We start from the raw sequence: 15,727 nt of genomic DNA, 5'->3' as shown, positions 1-15,727 counted from the left end.
AAACAGAATTTTCATCTACTGATAAACAGAGACAAAAGCCACTATTTGTTGTCTATAAAAATTATTGACTACAACATTTGGAAGACTGAATATAGGGAAACCCCACAAAACTGCCCTGAATTTATAAAGCTTAGTAATGGACATCTGCCACTGAAATTATTTGTCTGCACAGATTTATTTTTCAGATAAAGGATCCTGAGAAAGCTTTGTTGTCCTTCCAGCAATCTCATGAGAGTATTATAGTAAGCACAGTATTTCTTTTCTAATCTCTGTGAATAACACTCTTCCCCATCAAAGTCAACAAAATATCAGGACATTCTACTCTGCAAGGCATTTGCAAAGGCAGGGAAAGCACACATATTGTTGCATTCCTACCTTTCATATAAAGGCTCAATATACTGCTCTGTTTGCAGAAAAATTTTCTAAAATTTCATTTTAGAACAAAAATTGAAGACTATAATACATCCATGTTCTTTACAGAAAATGACCACTAGCATCTATACTGAAAGACACAAAGTTTAAACTGAAACATAATTGCTTGCCATATTTGTCTTTCCATTGAGAGCTTGCAAGAAGTCAATCAAAATTCAGCTTCATTATTCCCTATAGTACAATGTCCAAACAAAACCTGGATCTTTCTTGAATATCAAAGTGGCACATTTAGTGACACTACACATAGCTTATCTCTGATTAACAATTAACAGGAAAATAACAGCCATTACAATAATCTAACTTTGCTGCCCAGGAGACAAGGACACACAGGCTTTAGTCAAGCATCCACAAAGGATGCCTATTTTTACAACTTGGATCTTTTAATTTGGCCAATAGTGGCATAGCAAGCACTATCTTCAGATTTGTGGTACGTCCTGAGTTTGTCTTACCTGAAATGTGGCTGCATGTGCTGCAGATCATGGGGAAAATGGGCAGCAACAGCAGCCACAGTAAACCACAGCAGGGGAGAAGGTGTAGGAATCATAAGCCCACAAAACAAACAAACCAAAAATACAAACTTGACACCTCTCTCCAGTGGAAGCTGTGGTTGCTCTCTTGGATTGATTGCAGAGGGCTCCATCCATGTATCAGGATGATAGACACTACATGCTCAACTATTTTGCAAAGGCTGTCATCCTCATTTTAAGATAAAACACAGGAGAAAACACTGTTAATGTTTGGAAATATAGTCCACTGAAGGGAAAGTAAATTAATCAGTCCTCAGTATTTACTACATTTAAATGATAGTAATGTATTCATATTTATGCTTGCAGCTTCAGCCTTGCTCAGCATTATTTCAAGTTACCCAAAGGACCCAACAGCTCATCTGCTGCCTTGTTCTGCATGATTTGTAATCAGGGATTTATTTTGCTGGCAGCAGAACTCTTTAGCAAAATGCCCTTAGAATCTCATATCTATTAGATCACAAGGATCTTCCTCCTCCACAAATTATGTAGAACTGAAACCCAACTGACTGACCAACAAACCCCAACAGCAAAGCAGAAGTGCAGAAGCAAAGAGCAGATGCTCTCTGCCATTTAATATACATATTAATACTAAATGTGTTGGGATACATCTGTCAAAGTCCTGGATTCTCTAAGAACAAGTGGTGAGGAAAGCCCAAGAATTAGATAAATACAGGTTAAATTCTCAACACCAGCAGAGAACTACCTCAAAAAAGCAGAGGCACTATTAAACTATTCCACACACAGATCCGATATGGTGAAATGAACTGAGAAAAAAATGCAATTGAATGTAAATGCCTGAATTGTGAAATGTCACTGACTTCAGCTTCCCTGTTCAGCCCATGGAAAGGGACAGGACTTGACCACGTGCTCCAAAGCATCCAGTGGAGGAGTTTTCCTCTCTCCACACTCCTCCTCCAAACCATCTTTCCCAAGCAATGGCTCCCAACATGTGAGTTGCTTAATGTTAGGCTGTACAAATACACATCTCAGTTTTCCTAAAGCTGGAAACATTAGTCTGTATACCAATATAAGATTTATGAATACAAAAACAATATTCAAAATGAACAAGAAACTCTGGAAAAACACGAAGTCGTGGTTTTCACCAAAACATGAAAAACATTTTGAGGGATTTGCTAAATGCTACTGCTGAATATAATATTCTGTGGCTTATAACGGGGAGTAAAGGTTAGGTAAATCACTCTCCTGCCTGACAAGTAAAGCATCTATTTTAGAATGCCTCAAAAATTTGGTTGGTGTGTCATTATGATGACATATTCATTTTCCCCTAGGCCTCCATATTAAAATGCAATTTTATAGATGGTATCATAAATTTTAAGGACTGTATACGGCATTGACATTTGCCTGAATGTTCTTAAAAATAATATGAAAGCAATACATGTGAAAAAAATAGGAAAAATATGTACCAGAAGAGCAGAGCAGATGTACTTGCTCTATGTGCTACTGTAACATCAGCAGATTTCAGTATTTATGGAACTTGTACAGTATCTGCTACTTCTAGAAATATCAATAGTTTAAATTACTTTTGGTCAAGTACTTGAGAGTCACTTTGTTAAAAGAGAGATGTGCACGCAAACCCAGTTTAAATTCATTTTAAAAAAAACCTGGATGAAATGTTGAGGTCACATAGATAAAAATATTAACACACCAAAAAAAAGGGGAAGAGGGGGTGAAAACCAGAGTTTTTGTGTCATAAAGGTATATATTTTCAGAAATAAGGTGCACATTTTCCCCCATGAATTTTTAAAAGAATCTTCCATAATTAGAGCCTAGATCTGCACAAGTCTCATTTACTGAAAATCTGGTATGTTCACAAATCTTCCTTTTAAATTGCTGTCCTGTAGAGTCTGATCTAAACAGGAAGAATGAATACCTGAAGTGTGACCAGCCTCAGTATAATTTGTATTTTAAAAGTAATATGAGATTTTTGTTCTTTCCTAATTTCAAGGCGCAGTTTGACTGTCTTAAACAGCAGGCTCATCAGGGTCACTTTCCTCTGGCCAGGATAGAAGCATTAAAAATTGTGTGCCACTTCTAACAAATAAATGATTAAATTAAGTCTTTACTATTTCTTAGCTTAGTTTATGGATATGAACCTAGAAGGAGATGCTAAAGCTTCAAGCTGATTCATTCAAAATACCTGAGGCCTTTCAGCATTTTGACTAGGAATATTTAACATGGAATAACTGAATTTATTGCTATACTAAAGTTGCGTTTTAAAGTTATATAAAAGGGAGAACAAAGAAAGTTATGGATGAGGTCACTTGCAAAAAAACCTCTCTCTAACCAGGGTTTGGAGAAAAAAATCCTTGAATTTGTATATGGGCTGGTTATAAAAATAAAGGATCAAGTTTGAAAAGTTAAATACTGGAAAAGTTAAATACTGGATCATGGCATTACTTGGAACAGTTTCTTTGGGAGAATAAAACATAATAGTATTCTTGTTTGCATAATGAGTATTTTTGGTAAGAGCATTTAAAATCCCACTGTCAGTGAACAGAAGAGGACTGCTCCATGATGACTCTTGTTGGCTTGCTTCCATCCCTGCATCTTCTTCAGAACTCTTTAGGTGAGCAGTAACTTTAATATTTTTTTTAACTAAAACATACTCATAAAACCATCATCTCTTGCCAAAAAATGGAAATAAACACATACACAGCACATAGAAATCCTATGCTGCACTTATCCAGATGCCTCTATGTTTGCCACTTGAGTCAGCATCCAACTCACCATGCAATCTCAAAGAATACAAGACTGGAATGCTGAATTCTACCAGCATTTAGCAGAAATGTACTGCCCTTACATGAGCATCATAAAACACAGTTCCATCTTGACTTGCCTCAATCTTAATAGCTAAATTACTATCTAAATCCAGATATTCCATATTAGCTTCATCTTTGTCATCCAGAGGAACACTAATGTTCCAGGAATCTCACTAAATTTCAAGACTGGGGTCTAGGGTCATTCTCCGATTTTCAGTTCTTGTTAAGAAGAAGAAAAAAAAAAGCCACCATAATTTACTCTTAATTTTGTAACTGAGCAATGTGAAGATGCTCAACATTTCAATATAATCTTGATATACAAGACATGGTCATAGAAAACACTTAGCTAAAGAAATTTTGAACATAAATGTGTTCAAATCTAAAGAAAGCCCTGCCTGCAGTACTACTGTCACTTCCCTCCTCCAACTAAACTGAACTCTGTATGCACAGCAATAAATATGATGCTACTACAGTTATATTAAACATTTATTTACATACCTTCTGTAGAAATTTGCATTCATTTAAGTAAAAAAAAAAAATCACAATCTCAATTGCAAGAAAGCAGGAGAGGTTTTAGAAAACAAATTACATGGGCTTTTTGCCAAGAAGCAAAGAAATTCTGACAGGGAACTGGTATTAGTAGGTACAGATGGTGAAACAGCAGCAACACTCAATTCCTCTGCAGTAACAGTTGGCAGACTCACTGATTTCAGGGTTTTTTGCCTATTTTATGCAGTTGAATCTTTGTTATTTGCATTAAGCCTTAGACTTTTATATGAAATCTATATAAGTGATGGGTTTCCAAATAAAAAAACTCAAAACCCCAGTAACAACAAACAAAAAAATCCCACTACAAATGAACAACAACAAAAAAACCCCAAAACCCAGTCTATGGATTTTGCAGTAAGAGTTGGTTTTGTTCCTTTTTTCCCCTCTCATGGGCAGGAATAACTGAGTTTTCCATTTTATAACAATGCTCTTGTTTCTTTCTGCCAGATTTAAACTCTTGTAGTGATCTGTAATAAACAACATTCTGGCACAGCTTAATTTTCAGTCAAATCCCTCTAGGGAACAGAGTGATTTAACATGAAATGTGTATCCCATCCTGCTGCTTACTGTAATCTACTCAGACCAAATGGGGATAAGGAATACTTACTTTACACAAATTAAAATGAGATGTTTTGGCCAAATTTGAACTCCAAAGGAGGTATTTGAAAACATTACCCATAATCTTACTTTAGTCTCCCAAGTCAAGCTAATAAAAACTTCAAACTTCTCCCATTTATCACTGCTCCAGTTTCTGCCACCAAATCCATTTTGCTTAACACAGAATATTGTCAGCCTTATAATAAAACCTAAAAATTTAACTACATGCTGGGTACTTTCTTGAAAGTTTTCTGAGGGAAAGTAGGACTGACAAGTCACATTCATGATCTTAAACAGAACAAGAATACAGCATATACTTCTTTGTCTCTGAGAGGCTGCAGCTGGGTGAGTGATAATTTTGTAGAAAAAAGTTTGTATGGATCCAAAGTGACCTCTCCCCAACAAGAAAATCACCTGAAAACATTCAATACAAGAGGGAAAGGAAAAATTATTCAAAACAAACTCTTAAAAATGCTTCATATTGTAAACAAAATATCTAGCACACAGTCTTTAACATTTACAGAAGTAGAAATAAAAAACCACTGATGTGCTTCAGAGTGAAGGTACACTGCTCTTACCTTTCATGGCGTTATGCTTTTACAGATACCATGGAAATCTTCATGCTCTGGCATTAAAAAGCTTTCAACACCCTCTGTTTATTTTAGATAGAAAGTATGGGCCCCAAGCAATTTTAAATGTTCAATAATAACCAGAATTACTGGGGGAATGGAAACAACACTTGCTTTTCTCTTTTACAATTACTAAGAAACAAACAACCCCAAAGCTTGTTGATGGTGTACTAGAAGTAATAATGTGTTATACCTTCTCAATGTGAAAACCAAACTGCAAAAAATCGTGAGAAAATAATAAATATCTGGAAGTCTATTAACCCTAAACATTTTAGAGATGATAGAAAATTTCATCGTGAAACTTTTTCTAACTCCAAACAACTGAGAATTCTAGAAATATTCTAGAATTCTAGAACCTTCTTCCTGGTACAGTGAAAACACTCAATTACATTTTCAGCACTTTGCAGGTAGCTGCATTGACATTAGTTTATAAAGGCTCTTTTATGCTTTAACAGGAGTATGAAGTCAAAATTAAGGTTTCATGAAATGTTATAGAGGAGTTCAATAATTTCTGAAGAATCCATCTTGTGGATTGGAGTCAGAAAGCTGCTTTTCTATTGACCTTCTAAAATCTTTTCTTATCAATGGAAATATTCTGTATTTGAGGAAGCATATTTGAGATTTCCCATTTTAATGGCACATTCTTGTTCTTTCACTATTGTATTCACTGCATTTTTAATAGTATTTTAAATACAAGAAAAAAATAAGGTGGTTCTTGCTTTTGTGGTATGTATCTAATTTTTCCTGAGAGAAGAAAGCTTGGTTTCTGGCAAAATAAATCATAAGACTTATCAAAATTCTTTCCTTCTTCAAGGTCAGTAACCATTGAAAACTAGGAAAAAAACTGGTCAGATAAACATCTGAACTTGAGCTAGGAACATCCAACAATTTCAAAATTACTTACTCTCATTTTGAAATCAGTGTGTTTTATCTCTATTCTGTAGCTGTCACACTTCACCTTTTAGTCTTTAGATACTGTTATACTCTTGGCTGACAGACAGTAGAGCTTTGTTATTGAATTTCTATGCTCTGAACAAACCGCATCTCTGATAACCTAGACAAAACCACCACATTGTATTCTGTTATAAAACAATCCTGTTATAGCACAGAATTTTCAAATTTGAAGCCTGGGTGGAACATTTGCATATCAGATAGTCCTTTCTTATATTTCCTTTTCTTTATCATAATAATCTGATTTATGATGATATAGAATTGTGTCTACCAAAAAATGCTTTACAGATAATGGTCAAAAAGTCAAACTCAATAGCTCACAGGAAGGTCTGAGAGTCAATTAATAAAGGAGCAAGTTCTTGGGAAGAGGAAACATTAAATGCTTTCCACACTGAGTCATCCAATTATATCTTACAGGTGCAACTGCATCCTTTTCTCTCTCTTCTGAGAGGATTTGATATCTACACCTGCTAACCCAAAAGAGAAAGTAAGGAACTCATAAACTGATTAATGAAAATTAACAACATGAATAAACTACAACAATTGTACCTGCAACCACTGGAGATTTCCTGTCATCCAGAAGCTGAATAGCAGTACTGGCTGTCACCACATTGCTCTTGTTGGCAGTTTCTGTGGGGTGTATTAAAAGGAAAAAAAATGAAACAATCTATTACAAAATGAGGAAATTCAGGGTTTTTTTTCCTCCCTGGTTTTAGATAACAGTCTATATAGTTATAGTGTTCAGAAAATAAAACAAGGAACATCACATATGCACAGAACATACTGGCACTGGCATTTTAAATTCCCCAGCATGCCAAAAACAAGCTTAAACACTGAAATGAGCCATCAGGCTTTGCCTCCCCTGCTAAAAGGGGCAGTGAAGGTGACAACTGGCAGGGCTTCTCAATAGTGTGGACATTTACCCTGCTGGACTTGTGCTGCTTAAAATACTTGTTAAAATGTAGTTCTACCTGCGTAAATACTAAATGAAAAGTGTCACACCACACTTTGGGGTTTCTCTTGCAGCCCCATGAAGGACACACCTGGTCAAAGGACCTGTGAAGTAGCTGCAAATTTCAGTGCCTATTTCAGATCAATATTTGAGATCAGCTACAAAGCCCACTCTGTAATGACACACTAGGGATCCTTTCAGCAACATGCATGGTTCAGAATCCAAGGAATGACAAAATTACAGACCTGTGCTGAATGGGATTGAGTAGACAAAGCTCCCAGGTATTTGTTCAGCAGCTCTTCTGTACCAGAGTGGAAAATGGTCAGCATTAAAAATGTTCTCCTTATCTTCAGCTGTCAGGAAGTCTCTTGAGAAAAAAAGAGAGAAAGAAAACAATTGTTGTTTGTTGCATGGCACACAATAGTTTCTAGCTTTGAAAGACAAAAGAAAAGCAATCTTTTACAAAAGAAAATGGTTTAGCACAATTTTTCTAATAACACTTGTTCAACAAAAGAGTTAAATTTAGTTACTAATAATTATTTGTGACACACAATAACTTTTGTTGTGAAAGACATAAAAAACAGTACCTCTAAGTACCACTGAAATTGTTTTTACTGATTTGTATAAATAAAAATGCTTAGACTAAAAAGCCTTTTTCTTCAGCCAAATATAACAATTGTGAGCTGCACAACATGGAAAAGGCACTGGAGCTTTGCTAGTTTGTTGCCACTGGCATTCACTCTTAGGTAGTGGGAAAAAAGGTAACTTTACAGCCTACGTTCAAAATACTATGTACGGGGTGGTAGTGGACAACCAAATACTTTATTCCTCAATAATTTCAGGGAATGCTAAAAGAAGAAAATTTATGTCAAGAACAATTATAATGTCCACTCCATTGTTCTGGTTTTCTGTCTGACAGTGACAAATTATAGTGCTGTTGATGTCACCTACTTGTACAACAATATCTGTCTTCAGATAAGCCTGTAGAACTTTATATTCAATCAAGTTAGTTTATCATAAATATCAAGCACAGATTTTCTTTTACATGTATAACACCTCCACTAGATCACATGTTCTCCAAGGAAAACAGGAAACTCTTGTACAAAGAGGTCTCTTGATTGCTCTTTCACCCAGTCCAATTCTGTCCCTTGGCTTTATTCAACATCAAAAATATTTTCCACAACAATGGTGCAAAATCCCTGAAAAAGCCTACAGGTATTTGTTTTCAGGCGGTGTAGTAAAGGGTGTAGCATGTTTTTAATTTCTCTGAAGAGAGATGTGAGGCTGGAAGTGTGTGCAGGGAGAGCAGATTTATAGGCTACAGGCGTAAAATAGCTCATTGTTCTAAATATTCCAGTCAAAGAAATAATTTAAGGGATCCTAGGATATCTTTCTAACTTGTTCTGCGTAAAGACTTCATAAAATAATTTTTTTTCCCTCTTTTTCTCTCCTGGCTGCCAGGCACAGTTTGTTACTCACTGGTTGGTCAGCTGCTCTGGGCCCACAAAGAGGTTAATCCGAGAGAGTCCAGTCCGTGTCCCAAGGAAAGCAACTTCCACCCCCTTGTCAGAGTTCCTGAAACACAGCACAGCACAAGCAGAGCCAAAGCTTCAGACAGTGAACAGACAAAGCTGCTTCACTACCACAGAAAGCACAAGAGTACATGTCTTTAAGATTACTCTAAACATAGTTCCCTTATTTATTGATTCACTTTTAAATGCTGGTTTTTAAGTTATAGTCATCTGGGGTTTGACTAGTATGCAATGTAGAAATGCTATTTAGACTAAGAATCCATAAAAAGCCAAACACAATAAATTTTGTAGGATCTGTAGGAAGGGATTACATGGATAGAGTAATAGAATAAAAAGGTGTGGCATAGCTATACACAAACTGTTTAATAACCACTGGCACACAGTGATTCTGAGATAGGCAGGAGTTCCAGGTCTTACTTCCAGTCCATTCAACATCTCTGTGCTATATTTAAGCTTCAAGTCATAGCTGTGACTATTTCTCAGGTAAGCAAACATTTTAAAACAGGCAGCTGAGAGTTAAGCTCAGCTGCCATCAGGACAAGTTTTAGGTGCTAGATCTTGGGAAAAAAACCATGGCAAGCAACTTAAACTTCCTGAACTCCTCTGCTGCACTGTTATCAGTACCAAGCTACTTTTAAAATTCTTGTATGGCTGCAAGAACTTCAGTCCCATTACCACAAAACCAGGGACCAGAGCCATTTTTTTGTTTCGTTAATGACACAGAATGAAGCAAAGTCAGAATCTGAAAGGGCTTCAAAAGTCTCCTCCTGGCATCATTCCACACCTGTCCTTGTGCTTTGAATCTGTTATTTCATTGTGTAGGATGACACCTTGCACCTCTCAGTGGCCACAATTTATTAACATGCCACAATTTCTCATCTTTATCTTCCCAGAGAAGGCTGGATAGCTCTTTGATGAACCGGATCTTATAATGTTGCTTTTATTCATTCAGGAGAAGTACATGCTATATAGCAAAGTATTTTTTCATTCAACTATTAGAAAATTGCTGAAATTTAGGAAAATCTGATCAGGATAATCTCCAGAATTGCCTTTCAACCATTGTATTTCATGCAAACTGCTAAGCTTAACACCTGTTTACTCCAATATGGATACAATCTTGTTACTTAACACCTTAGTATATCATAGCACAAATGAATAAAGTAGAAGATATAAACTCTGAAAAGGACTGGCTAATCTCCCGACACTCCCTAACAGGAATCTAGACCCCAATAGTTCTGGAAAATAAACAAATAAAGGATTAAAGAAATTATTTTTCCAGTGCAAGTTTTTCTATATATAATTTATTCTGAGACAAAGTATCAATTTTATCAATAATTTTGATAAATTTTGCATTAAATTTTCCAAATACCCTTTGTTAAAAATACACTATAGTATAAGTTGCAATTAGGGTACAATTTCACCAGTTTTATTGTGGAAATTTCAGCTAATCATCATGACAATCTGTAAGATAAACACTTCAGGCTGAACTCAAAACACTTCAGACTGAACTCAACCTTGGTGGCATTTAGGATCAGACAGTATAATATATTCATGGATATCAGGATTTGTTAGACATTCCACCAGTTCATTAACATAAGTAATAAAAAACACAGCCATGACTGATGAATAATGATGGACACAAAGACAACTTACTCTGATTTATTCAATGCTAGACTGGTCCAATAAGCTTCAATTGGTGCACTCACAACAGCATCAAACAAAACTTCCTGGATCAATTCTTTATCACCTACAACAGAACAAAAAAATCAGTAAATTTATGTGCACATAAAGACTTCTTTTAGATGACTAAACAATAGGGTTTTCTTAGATTTTACTTTATTTGTGATATGCTCTCAAACTTTTTGCACTAGAAAGCATTTACTACATAATATTGCACTGGATTTTACCACAATGCAGTTTTTCACATATAATTTCATTGTATTAGTAAAAATTTTAGGTCAAAACCCAATGATACTCCATTTCACGTAACTCATTCATGTATATATTATCTAACGCTCATGTCTGTGTGTGCCATAAGGTTAAAACAAGTAGGTCTAATAACAGTCACAAAAGCTCTGCATTTCTGCAAACATACAGAATGTGCACCTATCTGAATTTTTTATTCTGCTTTGCAGTTCAGAAATGCTAATTACATATGCATCCTCCCTAAAATACTCATGAAATATCAGGTATATTCTTTAGAGGTGTGATCCAAGGATTGATTCCCATCAGTCCTGTTTAATTTATAAAACCAGATGGAGTGATAGTTTTGCAAAGTACAGCTACACCATCTGAACAGAAACTTGAATGTTTGGTACAATCACATAGTTTACTGTAAAAGTTTATAATTTTTATCATAATTAATACTACTACTAATACATAATTAATTATAATAAATAATAATACTTTTTTTGATATCATGAGAAAAGCTCAAAACGATATGAAATTGCAAAGCAACTTTAGCTAAGCAATCCTATCACTGGTTGAACTAAGTAGCTTTGCATTTTGCAGAAGGTTAAGTATGACAGTTTTTAGCTGGATAAAGCCTGCAAATCCACATTTAACCCAGTACTTGCATTGGAGCAGGGGCTCCTTCCCTGTGAGGTAGCGTTTGATTGCTTCCAACTGAGTCATCTGCCGGTGCTCGGGGTGCAGGTCAGTGTTGCAGTAGGACCTGTGAACACGTTGTCAAAACAGTAAAAAGTTATATGTACAAGCACAATCTTTCTTTGTCTTTGAACATAAAGGATTGGGCTCTGCAGGCACAAACAATATGAAACCAAGGAGGGTAACAGACACTAATTTCATGCTTTATTTAAGGCTTACCATTCGTCTGCTAAAGATACATCAGGGTGTTCTAAATCATGTAAACCTGTAACAGGAATAATAATGGGTTATTTAGGGAGAAGTCTGGGTAACAGATGGTTATTTGCATACACTCCATAATATAAACCCTTCTTGGAAAGTGCATTATTACTATAATGAAATAAATCACAGTAAACTATGTTCAAATACACTTTAGGGTCTAACAAACTGGCAAAACTAGTTAAATCAGATCTAAAACAAAAAAGGTAAGAAAAAAAAAATTGTGCTGATATGTTTAACTTATGTGAATTACTCACATAATATATTTAAAGTTTAGAAGACAATTTCAGCAAAGACAAATGCAAAATGGTAACAGCCTCCTGTTCATACTCCCTTATTCTCTTTGGCCAGTAAAATTCTTTATGCTGAAATACACACTTCTCATTTCATGTGAGCTGTTCTTCTCTCTTATAAAGAAAAATTCATTAAGGACAATTCCCTCAAAACCTAATCATACAGCCCATGAACACAAACAGCAATTTATGGGATTGTTCAGAAAAGGTTTTTTGTACTAACAGTAACAGGTCACATATATGCTTGTAAATAAGAACTATATCATTACTTATATAGCACAATAAAAATGTACTTTGGCAATTTTAAAACTCTTAAACCACTTATCAATAGACAATAAGCAACCAGGGTTCAGAAGGCAGCATCTGGGTCTAACCCCCTGGAGTACACAATGAACAAGGACAGAGCAACCGTGGCTAAGGAGGGCATGGAAACCAAAACTGGAGCTAAAACTGTGATCCCTAGGGAGGACAGAGAGATGAAGGGAGAAAGAATCAGTGAAGGCAAGAGTGGGAACTGTTATGGTTCCGTTAATATTTCTGGGATGCATCTGGGACTCGGACTGCCTGAGATGTGTGGCTGGATTAAAGAACGTCAGTGAGAGGGATGTTGGGAACAATCTGGGGAGGGAGTAGTCCCAAGTCTCCTGTTGTGCCTCCTTTGTAGCTGATGTGCAGATACTCAAACCTCAAGGCACTTATTTTCATATCTCTCCTGAGTAGAAGAACATATTCATGTCCCAAAATACAACCAAAGAACAAGACCTGAAGAAATTATCTTCTTATTTAACAACACTGACAAAACAAGGAGAATGAGAAACAGATACTTCAGCATAAAATCTGAAAGCATTCTTCTATGGAAACACTTTTTGCTCAGCAGCTTCTAAAATTTTCAACCTTCTATTCAACATTCTGAAATGCCTCCACTCTTCCTTCATCTCCAGAAATCTTGCCAAACAACTTTGACTCACACAGTTGACTCCTCCACTCATTTAGTTGGGGACTTATCAAAAAGCAAAACCAAAAAACAGTTCTTTCCCTGGGTACTTCTACTACTATTATAAACATGTAAATCCTTGTAGCTAATGCACATACCAGTTATAGCTCAGAAAGATTTCACAATGTGTAGTCTGTGAACAAAACCAACAGCCATTACAGTGTCTTAGTGGTTACTTCATTCAGAAAACACCACAAATAATTAACATTGGGCTATGACTTGTTCTCTGAAATACTGAGAGAAGAGGATGGAAGATGATCCCATCTAAAGAAGACTAATTAACAGTCTGACTATGCCTGAAAGCCTGTGAAGTAAAATATTTTTAATGAAAAAACAAGTCTAACACTCTTATGGAATCTATGTTAATATGTTAATCTATGTTAATATGTTAATCTATGGAATATGTTAATGCCAAATTAACAATAAAACTACTGTGTAAGCCACATGAGAAGGTAGGTACCTTACCTTCTTCTACAGTTACATTCCCTCTGAAGAAGTATTTTCCATGTCCTCTAGAGAGAGCCACACCTAAACTGTGCAGAGAAATAAAGCAGACCTTGAAATCTGTGAGACAAACAATAGCAGACATTCAGAGCTACTTTCATTTTTAACATTTCCAGCTCATTTTCTATGATTAACTTAAAACTGTTTGTTTCCAAACCCTCACCAATTATATTTATTGTTCAATTAGTTGCTTCAACTATGTCTCAGTTCTGATGTGCCTGCAACAATTGGCTGTATTTATGTCTGCTTAGAGGTGCAGTAAACCATTATTCGCTGGCAAACTAATAAATGAGCCCCTCCAAGCTCACTGCTGTTCACCCAGCATGAGATTTCTTCAGCTGAGCCTTGAACATGACCATGGCCTTACAATGATGGAGACAATTTTTTGTAAATCAGACGAAGCTGTTGAGAAACTACAGAAGTGTGGGAATTGATGGTGCTACTGACAGGAAAAGAATTTCAAATGTGACAACAGCATCATGACTCCTCCTGGACTAATTTTTCTGTGTTTCATATTTTTAGCTAGCATAGCTCTTTTGTATTGACTGCAGCTTCATAAATTCTCAACAGTTACACACTGCGTTTTGGTCTAGTTTTCAGTCTACCATTTAAAACATCCAAGTTTAATGAAGTGGCTGGGGGATCCCATGCTTCTTGCTATTGAACACAAACACAGAATACCTTCTGGCATTCATTCATTCATTGAAGAGGATTATCCTGAGCTAGGAATCTGCAGCAATCAGCAAGACTGCAAATGCAAGTACATGGAGAGGCACCAAATCCAAGAGCACACAAGCTGCTATCAACAGCTCAGTCTGGGAAAGGGCTGAACACTAAACATCTTTGACACTACAGCGTGCAGTTGTCCCAAATCTACACAATAACCCAAAACTAGATACACACCATGTTGAAAAAGGAGTTTTCCTAACTATATTTCTGTCCTTAGCACCATAACCCACACTACGCGCATGCACATAGCCCGATTTCTGTTTAGCTAATAGTGCAAGAGTGCCAGTGCCAAAGAAAAAACAAACAAGTAAACAAAAAAAAAAAGAAAAACAAATAGCAACCAGAAAAAAACTCCACAATATGAAAACAAAACAAAAAACCCACTGAGTATTATCACCCATCAGTAAATTTTAACATGCATTAGAGGAATGTGCCTCTAGTTTCTCTGTGTGGTAATGTAGCTCAAGTTATGTGAAACTCTTCCATTGAAGAAAATTTCATTTGAGTATCACAAATGCCAAACTCCTGCCTCAATTGCAAAGTACAGTTAGGGCTCTTTTGTTAGTGGATTATTTCTAGTTCAAATATGAGCATTTTTAAAGTGACTACCTGTTTTTCTTTTTCTTTTTTTTTTTTTCCTCCTAAAATACATGCAAAAATTACCAGCTTACTTGGCTTTAGTTATAGAAATCCACTGAAGGTCGTTCAGAGAAAAAAAACATCCAAACCTCAAATTGGAAGTGAAATACTATCTCATTTTACATTACATTCTTGTTGTGGAAAAAAATAATAAAATGGGGCTCAAGATGTAGTTACTTAAATGGATTATAGTATTTATAGCTCTCCAAGTACTTGCGAAAACCTTTCGTTCAATGTAAACCTCAACTGAATATTTTTTCAATGAAACGTAAGCCATGACAAACACTGTGAGTTTGCCTGTGTGAGCTTGCACAAACTTTCCATCCCTGGAAAAGCTGAAAGGAATGCTGGTAGGCTCCTTTTCCTTGCTATTTTCAGCATTGTCCAGGGATATTTCATTGTCAGCCTGTGCTGATGAGCTTTTAATGAGTTCACAAGGTCTGTATAAGCACAAATCCAATGAGTTGGGTGAAATGTCCATTTATTATGGCCAGCTCTACCTGAACGGAGTACCCTTGATGTCTGTATAATAGTAGTCATTTGTCATCACCAGGACCCGCTTCTAGATTCAGAACAAGAAAGTCAGAAGGAGAGAGGGGAAGAAGTTAGTTTGCTATAAGAAATGTATAAAAGATCAAGAGGTTAGTCACTGACATAATTAGAAGCAAAGTTTACATTCAGTGGCTGAAAAAAAAATATACTGCAGGGAACCATATTTATAGCAACCTTAGAAATAATTTTAAAATTATCTGCT

The 15,727-nt window shown here is 35.9% G+C and overlaps 1 protein-coding gene across 4 annotated transcripts in view; it reads right to left on the bottom strand.

The window, feature by feature from the left end:
• CACNA2D3 (calcium voltage-gated channel auxiliary subunit alpha2delta 3) overlaps positions 1-15,727 on the bottom strand; it is a 467,160-nt gene that overhangs the window by 71,443 nt on the left and 379,990 nt on the right. For all 4 annotated transcript variants that reach the window (XR_005626120.1, XM_039695505.1, XM_039695503.1 and 1 more), the window contains 8 exons: positions 15,474-15,535; positions 13,567-13,634; positions 11,776-11,821; positions 11,526-11,623; positions 10,603-10,696; positions 8,897-8,992; positions 7,663-7,784; positions 7,015-7,095 (listed from right to left, as the gene is read on the bottom strand). Coding sequence is in view for 3 of the 4 variants with exons in the window: in XM_039695505.1 (XP_039551439.1) it covers positions 7,015-7,095; positions 7,663-7,784; positions 8,897-8,992; positions 10,603-10,696; positions 11,526-11,623; positions 11,776-11,821; positions 13,567-13,634; positions 15,474-15,535 (667 nt within the window). In the remaining variant the exon portion in view is untranslated. The remainder of the gene's footprint in view (positions 1-7,014; positions 7,096-7,662; positions 7,785-8,896; positions 8,993-10,602; positions 10,697-11,525; positions 11,624-11,775; positions 11,822-13,566; positions 13,635-15,473; positions 15,536-15,727) is intronic.

Source organism: Passer montanus, unplaced genomic scaffold (genome assembly GCF_014805655.1).
Source record: "Passer montanus isolate IOZ18808 unplaced genomic scaffold, ASM1480565v1 scaffold9, whole genome shotgun sequence".
Taxonomy (NCBI): Eukaryota; Metazoa; Chordata; class Aves; order Passeriformes; family Passeridae; genus Passer; species Passer montanus.
This window is presented reverse-complemented; position numbering and strand designations above follow the sequence as displayed.